At 43.4% G+C, this 20,597-nt stretch overlaps 1 protein-coding gene across 1 annotated transcript; it reads left to right on the forward strand.

Moving 5' to 3' along the window:
- Positions 1–1,010: 1,010 nt before the first annotated feature.
- On the forward strand, positions 1,011–19,113 carry Ctso (cathepsin O). Its single transcript, XM_075950744.1, has 8 exons — positions 1,011–1,161; positions 7,533–7,638; positions 8,183–8,322; positions 10,273–10,440; positions 11,575–11,696; positions 14,572–14,735; positions 15,392–15,484; positions 17,832–19,113. The coding sequence occupies exons 1-8, from the start codon at positions 1,054–1,056 to the stop codon at positions 17,864–17,866; spliced, it is 936 nt and encodes a 311-aa protein (XP_075806859.1). The 5' UTR covers positions 1,011–1,053; the 3' UTR covers positions 17,867–19,113.
- The last annotated feature ends 1,484 nt before the right edge of the window (positions 19,114–20,597 follow it).

Consider the following 20,597-nt stretch of genomic DNA (forward strand, 5'->3'; position numbering starts at 1 on the left):
CCAAGAGAAAGAAGAGCACAAAAGAGCATAAGATAGTTGTGTAAATGGAGAGGGGAGAAGATGGAAAAACACTGTAAGAACTCACTCCAAACTCAGAGTTTGCATTTCCTGTGTCTGTGCACATACCATTCTGAGAAGCAGCTGTCTTCTCCCCAGGATCCCCAGAATATGTGATATATAACCAGATCTTTAAGTCACCCAGCCCCCTTAAAGGAGAGCCCTGGCCCACTCCACCAGAAGCCCCTTCAGCTGAGATGTGTGAACGGACTGTGATAGTGACTGATCGGCACAGACTCCCTTCGTTCCTTTTGCATTCTGTTCTCCAGGACTGTGGTAAAAAGAAAACAAGATTTTTTGGAAATGGCAACAATTAATTAAAGTAGGTGGAAGAAAGTGGAGGGAATGGGTTATGAAATAAGCTAAGCAAGAAGAAAACGACCTAATAAAACAGAAAGAAAATTAAAACTACCTTAACAGGGGAATAATTAGAGGAGCGCACTGAACGTGCCCGGCATATAATGATGTGTTTAGACGAACTGCTTTAGTTAAATTTCATCACAAACTTTAGAAGCCGGTGCAATCCTCTTCACGGGGAGAAACGGCCACAATATTAGAGACAAAGAAGCTTTTGTGCAGCCCTACAATCTTGTCACGTATTGGCGAGCATCCATAGCATGCAAGCGCAGTGTAAATTCGCACACGGTTACGCGTCTACATAAAACTTGCTGAGTTCAATTTACACACATTCTACGAACACATACTGAATTTGAAATGACTGGAAGAAAAATAATGGGCTTAATCCACATGGCAGGAAACACAGCAGTTCGTATCTTCACGCTGCTGTATAAATCATGCTTTGGTCTCTTTCCAACTAGATAAGAAGCTAACCCCTGAAGCTCACTAACAGAAGGTCCTTGACAATGCCAACAAGCACCCAACAGCGGGGACCCAGCAGCTTCCTACTTCTGGGCCTGCGCCCCAACTCGGGCGGTGGGCGGAGCCGAGGAACCGAAAGAGAAAGCGGGCTGTGCTCGGAGGACCTCGGGCGCCGGGATGAAGCCACGGTGGGCCAGCCTCTTGCTGCTATGCTGCTGCTGTCTGGGCCGCGGGGTCGCCCGGACCTGGCCGCGGAGCCACCAGCGGGAGGCGGCCGCCTTGCGGGTACCAAGCTCCTTCCTCTACCTGTCCCCTGCTCCAGGGCTCCTCGGGAGGGACCCACGCTCCAGGCGCACCTTTTCCAGCAGCGCTCGCTGCTGCCTAAAGCCTTGATTCCCCAGGACAGGGATTTATGTGATGCGCCCCAAAGCACCAAAATATGTGTCCGAAGCAAAGCTAATGGGAAAGACGCACCCTCTGCTTTGGAATCCTAAAGCCTTTCCTTTTCTCCTTTCCCACAACTAGCCTGTCGCTTAGGAAGTCGCCTGCAGGGGGCGCGAGCTCCCTCCTCCAGTTATTGGAAGTTCAAAAACCAGCCGCAGGCTCATTGATCTCCAGGGTTAATGATTTCCCTGTCCTGCCGACTCTGTACCGTGTTACTAAAAGGTTCTTTTCTGACTTGGTGGAGACTGACGTAGAACAGAAGGAAACATTTCAGTGCCTTTCATGCGGGTTGTTTAAAAAAGTTTTCACAATAATCCTTCAATTTTACCCCAAGCTTAAAATTCGGAGATGGACCCATCAGCTGGCCATTTTCCTGGTAACTAGGGACACCGACTGGAATTCAAACTCATAGTTGACCTAAATTCCTTTAGCTGATCCTAACTGACAGCTTTTTAAATCGGAGAAGATGCCATCACGGTTTTATTAGAAAAGAAAACTCACTTGTTCTAAATCAAGAATCCGTGTGAGTTCAGTGAAGTCGCTCCCTGGAGGTGTATCTAGTGTTTCTTCGGCTAGATTCTTGTTCTCTGAAATTTCCGTGGGACTCCATAGCTCCGCCCTCTTCTGCTCGTCCTCTTGGCTTGGAAAGCTCCAGAAGCTGACCCTCAGGCCTTCTTTGCGCCAGTTATTCCTTGTATTTCACTCAATGCAAACGGTGCACTCTTTCCTCCTGTTTGTTACTTTTGAGCTCCTCTATTGTTACTACACCAGAAGCAGCGCCCATTTCTCACTGAAGTTCTTGGCCTGTGTGGTACTGAGTCCTGTCCTTGACATCGTCTCCTGATGAACCGGGCGCTGCTGTGACAATGTGCTCCTTGGCTAAATAGATTATCATTGTTTAAATCGTGTATATTGGAGGCCAACCATGTAACTGTATCATTTCTTTCCTTGTTGCTGAAACAAAGTACACGAAAAAGTAACTTAAAGCAAGAAGGGTCATTTGGCTCACACTTCCAGGAGCCAGTCATCAGGATGAGCGTGTCACGAGTGTGTTCCAGGAGGCCACACTGCATCAACAGCCAGGAACCGAGGAGGCATGGATGCTGTGGCCTGCCTCCTGGTCTCATTTTTATTCAGTCCAATCCCCAGTACAAGACAATTAGAGGAGCTGTGCGCCTTAAGACTGCAATGGCTCATGCTATGTCTTATTAAATTGTGTATGCATCCCAGATTAATTTAAGTAGATTATTATAGCACTTTTAAATGAGTGGTTATGATGGGTGACCCACAGGTACCTGAATCATCTCCTCCAAATATACCTCATCGGTGACTGCTTGAGAGCTAAAGAGGTGACTTGATGCTCTGTGATACGATTCTCCAGATATTTTCTGATGGTTTTTAGCTTGAAGCACACAGTGTCTAAATGGAAACGTAGCAAAATCTAAAAAACTTAGATAAAAATATGCTTGCTCATTTGTCCCTCTGACCTCTACTTGTTCAACAGTTTATGGGTCATTTATCCTGTGTTATGAACTGTGGAAAATAATATATGTGAAGGATGCTAAGGAGCTATATCACAATGACATTTTTCAAACATATGTAAATTGGGCATGGCAGTGGACATCAGCAGTCACAATAATTAGGACGTTTGAGACAAGCCCATGCAATGTACTCTGTCAGAAAATCAAATGCATGTTCCATATGGGGGCACTGTAATTCACTTCTAAAAACAGCATAGGAAGTCCTATACATTAGAAAATAGATTCTCTCAATTAATAAAGCACATGCAAACAGTCCCCATGGTAATAAGTGATAACTTCATTCTCAGCTGGGAATCCTGAGTCTAAGGCTTGCAATTCCCATGTCTTGAGGGAAATTCCCAGCAATGATTCCATGCTGAGTATGATCTATGTATATTTGTTCCTGCTTAGATTTGCTGGATCTGCTAAAAACCTGAGGCATTTCCAGGGAGAGCCTTTTACACGCATGCGTGGAAGTGACTTGTTGCACACCGTGCTTTAGGATCTTGCAGTAAGGACGGATAAAAACAACAAATAAGGGCTGGAGAGATGGCTCAGAGGTTAAGAGCATTGCCTGCTCTTCCAAAGGTCCTGAGTTCAATTCCCAGCAACCACATGGTGGCTCACAACCATCTGTAATGGGGTCTGGTGCCCTCTTCTGGCCTTCGAGCATACACACAGACAGAATATTGTATACATAATAAATAAATAAATATTTTTAAAAAAACAAATAATTAGCTCAGAAAGTGCTGGGATAAAATGCCCTTGCAAAATGGGCCATGGGATGAGCTCACAAAGCCCTAGTTACTTGAAAGACTGAGGCAGGAGGTTCACTGGAGCCATGGAGTTCAAGCCCAGCCTTGGTATGTAATGAAAACCCATCTCCGCCTTTGAAATAAGCAAAGATGAGGGGCATGTGCTACAAGCATGAGCGTCACCCCAAGGGAATATCTGTGCTGATATTGGTAGGGACATAAAAGCAGAACGAAGAAAAGAAAGCCTAGATAGCAATGGTGGAAAGACATGCAGGTTCCACGGCCTTCTCTGCTAAAAAAAAAAAAATGACACAAAGCCCCACAAAGTATATGTCCTTCCAGCCACACATCATGTGCTGGGTGACTTTAAGATAATAATCTACCCATTTATGCCTCAGTTTATTAATCTGGGAAGAGGCGATGAAGTAAGCAAGTACTCCATGCAGAACTAGCAGTTCACAGGCAGAGCTTAGACCAGTGCTTCCATTAACTAACCCTTCCTTCCCTCTGCTATACGTTTAATGTGCTTGGTAGCTGTGAACATTCTTCCTAGAGAACAGAAAGCCCAACAAACTGGCCCTCAGTATTTTCTTTCTTCTCTTGATACTACTGAGCACATGAAAAGAAAAAATTTTGTGTATTTTATTTATTCTTATTATTAAGAAGCAAAAAAAATTTCCCTGACCCTTCTTCCCACCAGGGTTTATTGAGGACCTTCACAATACCCCATGGGCTGCTAGTCTTAGATATTTTTGAAAGGCACTGTACCTATAAACAAAATGAGCTTCTGCTACTTTGTTTCCCACAGTTGGAAAGTCTTATTTCCAATACAACACCAGATTGTTTGCAATAGCTAGTCTTTATTTGTAGTGCCATGAGAAATACTCACTGCATTTTAACCCAAGTAAGGCGAAAGCATGATTTTTTTATTTTTTTTTTGGGGGGGGATTTTTCGAGACAGGGTTTTTCTGTAGCTTTTGGTTCCTGTCCTGGAACTAGCTCTTGTAGACCAGGCTGGCCTCGAACTCACAGAGATCCGCCTGTCTCTGCCTCCCGAGTGCTGGGATTAAAGGCGTGCGCCACCACCGCCCGGCGAAAGCATGATCTTTGAATGATGTTTTCTATAATCAAAATATTCTGTTTCTAAGGGTAAAGATACAGCTTGGGAATATTTAGCAGGGTACTCATTCTGCCAGTGGTCAAAATATGCATAGTACCCACATTCCATATTTAATTAGTCCCTATACTCTGGTAGTGTGACCAAATTTGTCAGTGAAGAAAGTGGGGTACAGAGAGGTTGAATTTGTACCTTTAGATTGCGTTTCAATGCTAACATGTTTATTCTAGTGCACTTGAAAATCAAGTGTGTATGTTATGTACACAGGGATGTTAGAGAACTGTGATTCTTCAGAAGTTGGTAGGGAGGGATTTTCCGTGTTCTAGAATTTAAAGAAGCAGGTTGAGATTAGCGGTAGGGAGGAAGCAACATGGAACATCGTGTTCTTGGCTGGACATGAGCAGTGATCAGTAGACTGTCCCTAGCATGGCTGTACAGAGCTGTGGAAGGCAGGAGTAACTGCAGGACTGAGAACAAGACCGGCGTGGAGTTCTGCAACGCGTGTCCCTTTGGGCAAAGTGAAAGTTCATAGGAGCCCCACAGCAGGAGATCCACATCTTAGAGATCCGTCGGCTCTCTTCTCTTCCTTTATAGTTAGGTCCATGAGTATTTAAGATGGGTTCGGTCTGATGTTGTTCTCTTTCATTACTGTTACTATAACTACTTGGCAGCCAGATAGACTTAGCTCTCCAAACCACAAGCATGCTGTTGCATCGAGACAGCACATATCTTCTTAGGGAAGAACATGGTGTCATTTTGTCTCCTTTTCCTCCCTTGTTCCATTAAAATGATTTATCATGTTGATATGCTGTCTTGTGCTAATCAGTGCACCGTTTCTGTATCTGTTCCCCTCGATCACGATGTACCGTCTGTCTGGAACACTGCGGTGGCTGATTTGATAATATTTCATTGGTGATTTTACATTCATTTCCAGGGTAGTGACTCACGCATAGCCCTGTTTCCTTCAGATGGTCTTTTCTGGTTTAGATTCTTGGCAACAGGGTCTTGTTTAAGTTGAGATATATTCTTCCTTGGAATATGTATATATATTCCTTGTTATTTCTTTCTTAGTTGTAGGGAACTCATTACTGAAGCCATGTGGAACTATTGTTTTCCTCCTGGGTCGATTTTCAATTACAATTTTAAAGCCATGAATTGATAGAAAATTGAAGCTTTCTTTTTCTTCCATGTTCAGTAATCTGTGTCTCAAGTGGCTTTTGTCCAATTCATGCAAATTATCAAACTCATTAGCATAAAGTTATCTAAAATAATTAAAATGCCAGAAGCACTGTAGTCAGCATCTTTTCATTCCTGGTATTGGTAATTTATGTCTTATTTTCACCCTTTGCTCTCACCATAGGCTGTAGATATGAGGGAACGGGGATAGTACGAGGATCAGCTGTTAGACTATAGTGACCTAGGAGGTTATGAGATAAGTCCTTTTTTTTCCCTTCTGTTCAAATCAAGGGATGTCTGAAGGCTTTTAAAATCACCAGGTGGCTATTATTTAAGAATTATCCATCAGGGAGTTCTTCCTGTCTTGCCCTTATAGCCAACCTTAGAACTCAGGAATCAGCTGTTGGTCACCATGGCAACTACAGCTCCCTGCTGTGGGTTCCTGCTGGTGCAGTCACCAGCAGATAAACTTCCCACAGACAGGGGCCTGTCATTCATGTTCCCATGACTGCCACATGCAACACGCAGCCTACATTCTCCTTCCTGCCCTGTCGTCTCCTGCTTAAGAAAATGATCATCTTATGACTGGTTCCAGTAGGTTCCTGTGCAGTTTGCTAGTCAGTGGTTCATGTCATAATTTGTGTCATGCGAATACTACCTTATACATTTTGTTCATCTTTCAGTGCGTGAGCGTATTACGTTCAGAGCCTCACTTGGCCAGCAGTTAACTACCTGGAACTCAAATGAACTTTCCAAATTCTCTGGGTGGCAGTCCTTCTAGTCTTGTTCAGTAAGAAAGAATGAAGCCAGACCATGATGCGTCTCAGCCACGGCCTTGCTAAAACAAACACACTGACGAAGGGTATTAAGGGGTCATATGGGAATTTCACATGTGTCATTATTAAAGGGCAGATGGTTGCTGTGGAGCTACTGTGTTCCAAGCGTGTCTTCAGTGCGGGTGACATAGTGTAATACAGCAAACTGAAAAGTGTGTCCTGGTTTGCTTATTGGTTTCTGAGTCATACACATAAGCACTCAAGTCCTTAAGCCAACATGTGCACACACTAACATGGGGAACGGTGGTCCTCCAAATTTCCACGTGACCTGCAAGATTAACTGGTTTTGGGGTACATAAGCGTCTTCATAGAAAAGGCAAATGTAAGGTGATGATGAAGAAATGTAGCATTATAGTTATTCTTTTCTTCCATCTAGATAGGAAAGCCTGGTCTTCTTCTGGGGAGACCCCAGAACCGCATCTTTTCTAAAGCTGTTTTGTTGAGACAAACTGACCCTGAATGCAACCTGAAGAGATTTCGACCCCTTCCCCCCTTTATCAGCTTAGTCCTTTTCCAAGTTTCCTTACTCTGCACAGAGAACAAATATGTGGAAGACACATTGCATATTTATAACTATTTAATTACAGTGTGTCACCAGTGTCCAGTGCTTGTCAACACTTTAAAAAATATGTGTGTGATTCCCCCAGAATGTGTGAGGGCGAAGAGTTACAGACACATAAGGCATACTTTCCCCAGCATGAAAATCAAGTTTGACTTTTGTACCCACAATACCTCCAAGTTAGTTATACACTTACGGCTTTAGAGAGCTGAAGCGGTAGACATAAAATGTTTGTTGTCATTCTTTCAGGAAAGTCTAAATAGACATCGATACTTGAACTCTTTCTCTCATAAAAACGCCACTGCCTTCTATGGAATAAACCAGTTTTCTTATTTGTTTCCTGAAGAGTTCAAAGGTAAGGTCTGAAAGTACAACTGGTTAAATTCCTGATTCTATCTTCTTTGTTTAATTAAGGAGTGATTTCATTGAAAGCCTTGTAAGTTGTGTGACGGTTAATATTTTTAAATGCCAACTTTGAAGTGGGTACCATGTGCATAAGGGAAGTGAACCAAGACTCTTCTCTGCTAACCATGGTTTAAGAACTAAGTATGCTTGCATGCAGCACATCCACGCCGCTGCAAGCAACAATTGTCTCCTCACATTGGTAGTTTTCTCGCGCCAATATTCGTTCAGAATGTTCATGGTGTTGTGGGTAGTAATAAAAGAAGTAATGTCAGTTATGTGCGTATTTTCCATCGCTGCCCTAATTCTACCAAGCAAGTCATGTGGCATCTCCTCCAGTCCCACTGCAGGGATTTACATTTCCGGCTTTCAATAGGATGTATTTCATGTTACAGGAAAGCACAGAGGAAGAATTTCAAGCCACAGCTTGGCTAGGTAGCTCCAGGAAAGCCCTTCGTGTAATGTGTTCTCCATCCTTTCTTCTTCTTTATCACCAGCGCTGTATTTAGGCAGCAAAGCTGCCTGGTCTCCCAGATACCCAGCAGCAGGGCAGACACCCGTCCCCAATGTGTCTTTGCCATTGAAATTTGACTGGAGGGACAAGCATGTTGTAAACCAAGTGAGAAACCAGAAGATGGTAAGCTCTGCGTCCATTTGCTCTTCTTTGCTGTCTGAGCATTAGAAAGCACTGCAAGGTCAAGCTAAGTCAAACTTGCCAAGAAATCCAGGAGGTTTTCTAGGTAAATTCCTACCTCAGTTATCCACCATGGAAGAGAAAGCTCCTTGAAGGACGAGGGATAGTTATCCAGCCCTGACTTTTCAACCTGCCTGGGTATGCTCACTTGTCTGTGACCATTGCCCTCAGCACACTCCCTCAGGAATACATCCCAGTAACCATACTGCGCAAACCAAGAATCCTGTGGACTCACGGGGGGAAAGTCAACACAATTACTGGTTGTGTAAAGTGATTCAAAGGAAAAGTACATAGTAAAGTGAAATGAGGCCACCCACACGGTGTCTGGATCTTTAACCTTCACTTCATCGTGTGAGCTCCCTCGGAAAACCTGGTATGTGTGCTCACTTCCTCTAAGACCTTGTACCACCCAACCTGTGACCTTAGAAGTCTGGTCAGTGTAACTTCAAGACTACAGACACTTGTTACAGATCAGTCTGATTGACAATAAAGGGAGAATGAGTATGGAGACATAGCTTAGGTCATAGAGTGGGGAAGCTTTGTGAAGCTTTTACAAACAAATAGAAAATTCACAAACAAGGTAACACTGGGTTTTTTTTTTTTTTTGCTAGTTGAGGAATCAATAAATATTTAAGTACAGTAATAGATCCAGCAATTCAGCATGAAGAAGACCCACAGTATGCATCCAGATATGGGTGCTGAGAGTGGAGTTTGTGGAGTGCTGTGAAGCCATGGGTGGAGAGTATCTCAAGGCAGAAGGAAAGCAGTGGCACTCTGTGGGATGGGCGTGACTTGGAATGCATAGCAGGTCACCTAGAGTATGTGCTTCTTTAATTCTTTTTCTTTCCACTTCTCCTACTGCTGTGTATCCCCATCATCAGCACAAGCAATGTAGCCAGAAAGAGAAAGCCAGCTCTCCAGCCACAGAATGACCCTTACAGGGCATCTGCACTAGAAATGCCACTATATCCTTCCCTCTCCCCATGGAGAGGAGGTGAAGGGTTTTGCACACCCCAGTGTGTTAGTCTCCTTTCTAGCTAGGATGCTTTTCCCTAGTTCTCAAGTTCAATGTTTATGATTGTTTATTGAAATTTACTCCCATGCCATTTAGTTTGCCATTGCACTTGTGGTAGTAAGAAGTGGATGTTGCCTGAATCTTGTCCTTTCCAGAGGAATTTACATACTTGGTGGTATGGTTTTTGCAGTGGTAGGGTTTTTCATGCTCGGTGGTTTGGCTCATGCTAGCTGTGGGTGTGATGTCCCCAGTCATACTCACGTTTGGAGATCACTCCATCTTCAGCTGAGGAACATTTTCCTATGCCATGGGCACTGAGGGCTAAATAAGACCACTTAAAACCATGATGTTGCTTAGAGCATCACCGCCAAGTACACTCAAGACTTTATCACCCTGCTTCTGCAGTACATGGTGTTATGATGAAGTCTCACTTTCAATTTCTCATTTCCCCCCTCTTCCTCTCTTTCCTGCATTTTTTATGGATTGTGCAAACTTTTATGTGATGCCTATTCCATCCCTTGGGTTTCCTCCTTTCCTTAGAAGCAGCCCATTTTTTCTTTTCTGAGAAACAGTGGTTCCTAAGTCTAAGTTCCTGACTAACCATAGTGCCTCCACATGTTTCCTTGGCCTCTCCTAATTCATTAGCGTGACTGACTTATTTGGTAATAGATAGGGACATTACTGATTTAGTATCCATCAATAATTAAATGTCAATGCTCAAAAGAGAATTTTAGTTTCATTTTGAATGAATGCTTATTATATAGGTTTCTGCTTTCTTCAAATTTTGCTTGTTATTTTTTATCTTGCTGCATCTAGAAACAGCAGTAAGTTTGACATAGACACTGTGTTAATATATACTACCCCTGTCTTTTGGGCAGTGTGGTGGCTGCTGGGCCTTCAGCGTGGTGGGTGCGATAGAGTCGGCTCGTGGGATCCAAGGGAAACCTCAGGACGACCTCAGTGTGCAGCAGGTCATCGACTGCTCCTTTAATAACTATGGCTGCAGTGGCGGCTCTCCTCTCAGTGCCCTGAGCTGGCTGAATGAGGTAACCATCTCAGCTTTCTGAATCCCCGAGTTCTTCTTATGTTCTGTGTACACAGAATCTAATCACTTTCCTCCATTAAGCAAGGTCCAGTGATCAGAAATCTAAGTAGACAAAGGTTGACTGACTTAATCAAGGAAAAGATGCATTGCAGGGACTCAAGCCAGGGTCAGTCGTGTGCTAGACCATAGCTCCAATGAGTTACATTACAGACCCTGATGATAGTAGCAGTCCTGGCTTCCAGACAGATTAGCCATATCAAGGTAAAGACATCTTAAACACATTTTCAGAAGGATATTATAAAGATTCCATGTTTTTTATGTGGAGACCTGTCACATGATGTATCAGAGGGATCAGAGCACAGTCACTGGTTCCCATAGGTGTCCTGGATGGCAGTGTTAGGCGAGACACCATGGGTCAGCTGGATTGATAACTCTTCATAGATGAAGAAATGAGCACTGTAAGTGGGAATCATGTCTCCGGACAAAACTGGATGCTAAGCCCTTGGCCTCCCCCTTCAGGGTTTCTATAATTTTCTCCCTGGCATGCTTACACATCCAGTATCAGTGGTATGAAATAAGAAAATGAGGGGCCACTGTAAAAGTCATACAGTAAGTGTTGTCCAAATCCAAATGCCCTCCTGTTAGCAACCGCTACACGTCAGTGACTGCTCTAGACACTTTATAGATAACAGTGATTTTGTTTCCTCTCTTTGAATAAGCCTAGCACATTTGCCTGTACGGGCAACCAAAAAGCATGCGGCACATCACGACATGCCATAGCAAGAACATTTGGCCGTTGTCTGGCCTCAAGGCGTTGCTAACCCAGTATTTGCAGCCTCAGAAAGGAAGCGTGTTGCCCTAGCATGTCCTCAGAAGGATGGCATGACTTGGTTAACATGCCTGCGGTGGGACTAGAGGGGAAAAGCGTAAGAAGACAATCAAAAGTCAAAGTTAAGGATTCGTGTGTTCTCTGATGCTCGATGCAAGCACCCTGTGATTCCAATTAGATCCTTAAGAGCAAACAATGCCCACAGGCTGCTTGGGTGAGTCCTGGCCTCTTTGACAGCACTGAAGTAAGCTCTGCTTAACCTTTGAAAGAGCTGGAAGTGAACATTTAGTGATGGTTTTCCTCCAGACACAGGTGAAGTTGGTGGAAGATTCAGAATACCCCTTCAAGGCACAAAATGGCCTGTGTCGCTATTTTCCCCAATCACAAGCTGGAGTTTCAATCAAAGGCTTTTCTGCATATGACTTCAGGTAAATGCCTTGCTTTTTGTGTCTTCGTGTTCTTCACAATTTATGCTGCTTTCAGAATGGATGACTTGGTTGAAGGCACACTTACTCTTGCACACTGTTGGCTCACAACTAACTTTCTGCTAAGAAGTTCAACTGATAATCACCATGGGGTGTCCCAGACGTCTCTTAAAGAGAATTTGCAGATGCTTTTATGTATCATCACACTGAAAATAAGAAACCTGAATCAATACCTTTCAATTCAGTCTAAAGCTATAACATATGTCTGCCACCACTAAGAAAATTCAGATGCTAAGACATGTGAGCTTATTCTGTCATAATAATTGGGTCTACCCAACCTCACATGGCATGGCTTATGGAGTACATAACAAGAATCCCTTTTGAACACTGTATTCCATGAGTTCTCAAGTAAGCAGCTATTGGAAACACCTGAGCCTATGACATTAGAACTCGGAACTAAGACAGTATTGAAGATAGGTTATGTAGCATGCATGCTGCATGGATAGGATGGGGATGCATGTAGCATATATGTTGCATGGAACCAATGCGGATGTATATAGCATGCACGCTGCATGGATAGGATGAAATTGTATGTAGCATGCATGATGCATGGATATGATGGGGACGTATGCAGCATGCATGCTGCATGGATACAGTGGGGACGTATGTAGCATGCATGCTGCATGGATACGATGGGGGGTGTATGTAGCATGCATGCTGTGTGGATATGATGGAATTGTATGTAGCATGCATGCTGCATGGATACAGTGGGGACGTATGCAGCATGCATGCTGTGTGGATACAGTGGGGACGTATGTAGCATGCATGCTGTGTGGATATGACGGGGGTGCAGGGCAAGAAGAGACTGGAAAAGGGGAAGAAGTGGTGCTGGAAATTGCAAAATGGGGCAACTTTGAATAAGTTCAAGTATAAATAATCATTAAAATATAATTAAAATCACATTTTTAAAAAATAAAGCTAGCCAGAGAATTTAGGCCATTTAGTAACAGGTCTAGAATAGAAATGTTACAAACAGAAGAAGCCACCAACTGCTGGCCCCACTGATGAATGCATTTTGGATTATTGTGCCATTATCGAAACATCAGAGGGAGTAAAAGAATTTAATTCTGACACAGGCACAGAATGTCCTGTGAGTTACTGATGCTTGATACAGACGGCATCTGCCAGTGGGAAGTGGGCAGTTGGGGTGAAATCAGATCCTTGAGCCAAGCATAAACCTCTAATATAATCCAGGTAGAAGTTCCCAGAGCACCAGAGATCGTCAGCCCAGCTCCTGTTGGCAGCAAGGTCATGGGAGAAACCTTAAGAACCAGAACTTTGCTTCTGTAACTGGCTGCACATCATATACCTGCATATATCAGATATTTATATTATGATTCATAACCGTAATAATTTTAAGCACTGGACAGAGGGACAGGCTGCATTAAGTTTGAGACTGCAATTTTAACTTGCACTCGATTGAATTTTAATAATAAATATTCATGCATTATGAAAACTTGCATGATGACATCCAGTGGTCAGAGAAGAGCATGCAAATGAACATGTCTAAAAATACAGACTAGAAAAAAATGTTCTGGTTGGCGGTCACCATAAGCTGAGGAACTGTGTTAAAAGGTCTTAGCATTCAGCAGGTTGAGAACCACTGCTCTAGGAAAAAGGGAAATATGCGGTCCTAGAGGAGCCTCACTGAAGAGTGACTTCTGAGATAATGTGCTGAGGAGAATAGCATCGTGAATATTGCTCCAAACGGAGGCTCTAAGAGAAGAAGGGGCAGCAGGGCAAAGCACTTTCGTGTTCAGCCAGAATCTCTGACTTGAGGCCAGTGACTGAGGAGCTGTGGGTCAGAGGTGAGATACACACTTCTGAGCCTCATCAGAACTGATATCCCTCACCTTACAAGACCCTTTATGTTGGGAGCAGTGAGACCCCAGATCCTGAATTTCTTGTAATCCCCTGATCTGAGTGCCTACAGCTGCTCTGAGCAGGAGACCTTCAGGAGTTCCTGATGGCAGGAGAGTGGTTTCTGGTGGGGTTGGCTGGGGCGTGGCTCTCTCTATATAATCTGCCCCTGAACACTATAAAAGGGGCATTCTTGGGGAATTCAAGGATGACCCATGTCGCTCTCTGTCTGTGTGTGTCTGTGTATTTTAACCTCCAGCCCCCTTGCCCGAAGCTTGTGAACTGGGTGCTAGTGCACAGAGCACAGACACGGGGCACGGTGCGCAGCACCTTTAGCAGAGGGTGCCGCTGAGATAAAGGTGGCTGTGCTGCCCTGCTTTATTACCGAACCTGGAGTCTCACTCTTGGAAGCGGCACTGTACACTGCAGTGCTGGGATGGAGGGTCTTCCTTGGTATCTCCCTCAGGTCTTAGCAGCCAGATTGCTGGTGTGTCTGTTTCACTCCTTGTGCGATGTGCGTCTAGGACTGGAGGTGAGAGAGTTATGGACCATAAGGCTGGGATGAAGATTGTTCCTGTCCAACTCTGAACCCATTAATCTCCCTCTCCTGTTCTGAGTTCCCAAAACACGTCATGGAGAGCCCACTGATCCACTCAAACCTCCATGAGACATTTTACAGACACTGAAAAGGATCACAAAGGGGCAGGGGAGTCAAATGCAAACATCACCTAGGCTCAAAGCAAAACACCATCATGCTAGGCATCTTCCATGGACTCTTCGTATGACTCAGAAGGGCGTGTGAGAATAACTCCGCAGATAACAGAAGGGAAGGAAGTGATTATGGCCTACAGTGGATCCAGAGAGAGGATGTGACTTACTGTTGCATCGAGCTCTCATTTTTTTACTTTTACCTTAAAAGTTCAATTCTTTACCCATGCATTACCTCCTCCTTCCACAGTGACCAAGAAGATGAAATGGCAAAAGCACTTCTGAGCTTCGGCCCTTTGGTGGTGATAGTTGATGCAGTGAGCTGGCAGGATTACCTGGGGGGCATTATCCAACATCACTGCTCTAGTGGGGAGGCGAACCATGCGGTTCTCATCACAGGATTTGATAGAACCGGTAAGTCCCAGTGCTCTGAATCCCTCCCAAGATGGAGATCTGAGCTAGGGCTACCCAGAGGATACTGAGATGCCCTGCTGTGCCTCAGAAGCCTCTTGACTGTCATCTTGACAGATTCATCAGGTTTTGAGTATCTCTCTCCCTCCTTTAGACCACCCCGTGTGTGTGTGGGGGGGGTGTTTTGCTGGGCATTCAATCCTTTGGGTTGCATATACAAGACCAGCACATGGACATTGAGCCACACCCCAATCTATGAATGATACCTTTAAATTCATGTGAAATTCATGCTTCATCTGCAATATTTAGGGTAACAATTGGTATGAGATAAATACTTGATAGTTTATCATACTTGCCTAATATCTCATCTTCTAATTCCCTGGCAATGAGTTTATCTTGTCTTATCTAACTGAGAATTAAACAAAATGAACTCAGTCAGATTCTACAGTGTAGAATGAGACAGTAAGCCCAATTGAAATTTACTAAGCCATTCCAGACAAAATAACGTTAAGAAAGTAATCGTAAATTATTATTTTACATCTATGATATTTTTCTTGCAGCAAATAGATTTATAGCATACTCAAATTTAAATACAGAAATGTATGTTGCTCCTAATCGATAGAGGTTTATCAGGGTGCCTTAGCATCTTTCCTTTGTAGGAAACACTCCATACTGGATGGTGAGAAATTCATGGGGCAGCTCCTGGGGAATAGAAGGCTACGCCCATGTGAAAATGGGAGGAAATGTCTGTGGTAAGTCATGGGTTTGTGTTGAAACTTCTAGGCTAAATATCAAGGGCTTTTAGATTATATCATCTTGACAAACCTGAATGCTTCCAGTGGACTTAGTGACCCTTTGTGGTATTAATTTTTTTTTTGCTTCTCCCTTAACTAATAAATAAAGTTTCCCTAGTGCACTTTTAAACATGTATTCATTTTAAGATCAAAATATGATGTGTGTTAAAATATGAACAATAACTTAGCACAGGCAACTGCTTCAGAAAACAGATTACACACTTGCTTTAGGAGACTGGACTTCTCCATAGCCACACTGCTGCTTCAGATTCATGTGTTATAATGTGTGAATTCCTCTGCTGCTCCAGCCTGTCAGGAGGTCTGAGGTTGTGGTCAGTGGGAGAACGTGGGTACAGCATGTTCAAGGCCCTGGGTTTGATCTCTGACACTGCAAAGGCAAGGAACACATGAAAGGAAGAACAATGAGGAATCCGTTTTCCTGTGTCAATGGATGAAAATCTGAGTCAACATCACACTCGTTTTTTTCTTAATTTGCCACCTGCAAAATGCTCACAGAATACCTACAGAAACTACACAGCTTATCAAATACACAGACACCTTTATATTGTATAACAAGCCTAACAAAAACAAACAGAATGGGCTGGCTCAGGGCTCTAAGCTGATGCTGAAAGCTGTGTTCAGAATTGCAGTGTGAGATTCGGTCTGGAAAGCCCTCACGTTCTATATCTGCTTGGAATTACACTAAACGGCATATCGAGACACTCCTTTCTCATGGCCAATGAGTTCCAACAGTGTGACACATGGATCTTCACGACTTGCAGACCCTTCAGATTGTGAGGAAGAGTTACAACCCAATTTGAGGGTTGGTGTTTTCCTTCTAGTGACCGCTGTCTAGAGACTATGAAAATCGGTAACTAACCCGTGCCATTAGACGGTGACATGATTTCCACATTGGAAACAGCCGGCCTTGTAGAGTACAGCAGCCACCCAGGCCCCTGCTACTCGGTAGATAGTGTGGCTACTTTTGCGTCACTGACACTCACAGATCGGAGGCTGCTCTCTATGCCCCCTTGCTGCTGACTCACAGTGCCTGAACGTGGTAGTGAGACGTGACTAGTTTCTGCTCAAAATTAACTGTGTTCAAAGCTCTCGCCATGGATGTAGGGTCTGGGGAGCCCAATGGACACAGTGCAGTGATTCATGATTGCCTTGACCACGGCTCTGCTTGTCTCTTTGGCCTTTTCCAGCCTCCCAGTTGTTATCTCCCCTATATCTGCTTTCACAGTCTGAGTCTCCAGAGGCCTTCCTGGTCCCTGGCTGTCCTGGGCTCCAAATCCTTCCAGACCATATTTCCTGAACATTGTATACCCAGTACTGTCCACATTATTCCAATGAACAATAGCAAAAGGCAGAGACTATTCCATGATCCAAGGAAATTTCCAGATTGTGGGTCATTAAAATGACATCTAGTTTTCAAATGGGCTGCTAATGCTTCTTACTATGGTGGCAAGGTTGTTGTAATTAGGGGCACAGTGGCGGGGCTATGTCCCCAAAACCCCAGCCGCCTGCCCGGCTAGCTTATGCCCCGAAATAATTACACAGACACTGTATTCATTTAAACACTGCTTTGGCCCATTCCTATCTAGCCTCTTCTAGGCTAATTCTCACATATTAATTTAGCCCATTTCTAATCATCTGTGTAGCGCCCCTAGGTGCGCTTACCGGGAAGGTTCTAGCCTAAGTCCATCCTGGGTCAGAGCTTCATAGCATGCCTCTTCCCTGGAGCAGGTAGCATGGCGTCTCTCCTGCGTCTGCTCCTGAGAGGAGAGCTGTCGAGTCTGACCTCACTTCCTCTTCCTCCCAGCGTTCTGTTCTGTTTACTCCACCCACCTAAGGGTGGGCCTATCAAATGGGCCTAGCAGTTTCTTTATTGCTTAGCCAAAGAAATCAACAGATTAATATATGACACTCCCACATCACAAGGTATATATTCTGATGCAATAAGAAAGACACACACTTAGGTTTCGTTAGAATGTAGTAAACTTCAAATCTAAGAATTCAAGTTTTCAAATAATTTAAAATAATTTCTATAAGTTTTTTTTTTCTCCTTGGGAATACAACGCAAGACAGGGAAGTACAGGTCTTGTATGCACTCATTCAGTTAGCAAGTACTTTAGGGTTTGACTTTTTTGCCTTTAATGTTGCTTTTGTATTATACAGCAAAGTATACCATTAAATTATTTGGTTAATGGATACTAACTCATTCTAAAGTGAAAATTAAATTTGCAAAGCAAATCGTGAGAAAATTACTATTAACACTTTTCTTTTTTACTTTTTGCCTTAGGCATTGCAGACTCTGTCTCTGTTGTCTTTGTGTGATCCTGTTATGTTTTGGAGTCATCATGAGACAACTAAAATACGATGCTCGTCATAGTGTAATTGAATGTAATGTTTAATTCTCAGCAGTATTCACTGTCGAGTTTCAGCCACTGCCCATAGGAGGTTCTAAGGGCCAGCTAGCACTGTTAACGCAATGGTGGATCATCCCAGTCTTGCAGAGAGACGGACAACCATCACTCTGGAATCACCCCTCCCCACAGCACAGTGTGGAACTCAGAGAGCTTGATGGGATCAGAAGTCACATCAGACCCTCCATCTAGAAGCAGTTGGGATTTTTGCTGACTTTTTGTCGTCTGGCTGTGTAGTGTAATGGAATACTTTGGTCAGGTTGGATCAAAGAAACAATCAGAATTGGTTCTCCTTTGTGGCTTGTAATCACCAGCTGTAGGTGACCTCATCGACTGGAACTGTCAGCCCCAGAAGGTGTGTGTCTCCCAGTCACAGCAGCCTTCCTCGAGGGAGGGCCATACGTATGGAGTTGAAATATTGTGTCACCTCAGCAAAAGGACCTTGCTTTAGACAGAAGAACAACTATGCACAAAACAGCTTATTCAAGTCCCTCCTCCAGACAGAGAACCCAGCTGAATGAAACACATGGCAACCAGGTGACAGGAAGTATCCTATGCTACTTCCTGTTAGTCAGAATTTCTAGGGTGCTTCACTGCCAAGGATCCAATACATTTCTCTTCTTGCTGTAGTAGAAAACAAGTATTTTCCACATTTTTCCATCTCTCTGGTCCTTTATTGTATAATTTTCATGTGTTCCCGATAGTTCACCTTCCAAGTCCAACAGAACTCGGTCTCATTTTTGGCATTCCATTTTTACTACTCAATCTCTTATTTAAAAAATTTCTGACACTTTGCTGTTTGTTCATGTCCTTCCTTAACCAGCAGAATCAAGAACAAAACCCCTTTTTCTCTTTCCTGTTTCCATGAGAAGCAATCTCAAAAGAATGTGCAGAGACTGGAGTGTGGAAAAATAGCAGAGGACAGTTCTTAGTGTTTTCTAACAGAGTAGTCTAATTATTCAAGGACTCCAGAAAGGGATTGAGTTCAGCTATAGTTTTATTACTGACTTTCAACATGTTTTCAGTGGTTTGGTGAAACCCAGTTTCAAATGTAAAAGTTTTAAATTTTCAAAATGATTGCTCACATATTCTGAATTTTGATAACATTTGTAATAAAACTACCTATATTTGACTTTGAATTAAAAAGAACTTCTTAAATGTGTGGTTTATTAGTTATTTGTGAGTGCTAATAGATATTTATTATTATTGATAAGCTTTACATTCACATTTCCTTGGATCCAAATCCATACATCCAGTGTGGATTTGTTCCTAAGCACTTTTACCTCCACTCTGTCAAAGATTCCCCTGGCCATCCTCCCAAAGCTGCTCAGCACCCAGTGGTCCTTTCCCCTTTCCCACGTCGTTCTGTCAGCAGCACTGCTATTGTGTAACCACTCAATCAAGTCAAGGGACTTCTAGGTACCCAATCAGGTCAACTCCACCTAAGAACCCATTCCTCCGTCTGCCTCCTTCCTCCCCCATCCCACTGATCCTTTCTGGGAGGCATATGTCTTATTGTCTCGCATCTCCACAATTCACTTATCCCCAGCCAGCCTCAGATAACAACTGAGACGGATGCCGCATAGATAATGAGGTTATTATCCCACAATGCACGCTGCTGGGATGTGCTTGAGTATGCCCTCGAAGTAAAGGCAGACAAGGAATTTTTACTGGTAGCATGAAGAAAGATCATTAAGCTGTTCTTCTTCTCTGGAATAACTGCCCTCAGCTACAGAGATCCACATCAAGCTTGACCAGATAGTTCACCAGGCAAAATCTTCACAAAAACCTTTCAGTTTTGTTTTTGTCTTTGTATGAAGTTATGATGACCTTCAGTGAAACAGAGTTCAAACAATCTTTCTGTAGTTCCTGCCAAATATCATGTACATATATGTATGTAAAATATCTCCTTTTTTCCATGACTTCACACCTTCTTTGCTTTTTTTTCTCTTTAGAGCCTGATATAAGTAACTCCATTGATTCAGACAACGTTTATTAGTAACTAAACTCAATGACCTTTAGCTCAGCGATTCCCACACTATCATCCCAGAACAGAACGCAGACGGCTTTGTAAAATGCTACAGTAATGCACTTACTGCATTTTCCAAAATTTGTACCTCCAAAATGATGTTATCATTTTACTCTAAAGTTTTAAACCATTGGGAATCTCCTAATGCCTGTCAGATAGCTTGCAAATTATTTCAAACGAACAGAGAGGCCCATCTCTAACCTTTCCATCCTCTGTAGGTGAGGGATGACCTATCTACCCCAGTTCATGGGTGCTGCAACCCCAGAAAACCCAAGGCCGAGCCAGTCAGCGTATTACTTAACACTTAGTCATGCTGGAAGTAAGTCATCCACAGGTCCTGGAAGTGATTTCATGAGGTCCCTATGGCAAATGAAATCAAAGCTTGGCAGTAACTTTGAAATTCCACTGAGAGTTGCCATTAAAGTAGCTCCCCAGCACCCAGAGAAATGGCTAACGGGGCCCAGTGGGGAAACTGCCAGTACAAAGTACTGTGATAATTGCATTAAGAATTACTGAAGCTTTTGAAAAACAAGTTCTTGCAGTGATCTATAGCTTAGACACCAAGAAATAAAAATATAAAGAACCCAATCATTGAGTCTACTAAAGAAACAAT

Source organism: Microtus pennsylvanicus, chromosome 16 (genome assembly GCF_037038515.1).
Source record: "Microtus pennsylvanicus isolate mMicPen1 chromosome 16, mMicPen1.hap1, whole genome shotgun sequence".
In the NCBI taxonomy this organism is placed as follows: domain Eukaryota; kingdom Metazoa; phylum Chordata; class Mammalia; order Rodentia; family Cricetidae; genus Microtus; species Microtus pennsylvanicus.

Coding starts and splice junctions, on each gene's coding strand:
- Ctso (XM_075950744.1), top strand. CDS start 1,054: ATGAAGCCACGGTGGGCCAGCCTCTTGCTGCTATGCTGCTGCTGTCTG. Junction 8,323..10,272: donor AAGTGAGAAACCAGAAGATG/GTAAGCTCTGCG, acceptor TCTTTTGGGCAG/TGTGGTGGCTGCTGGGCCTT. Junction 14,736..15,391: donor CACAGGATTTGATAGAACCG/GTAAGTCCCAGT, acceptor TTTCCTTTGTAG/GAAACACTCCATACTGGATG.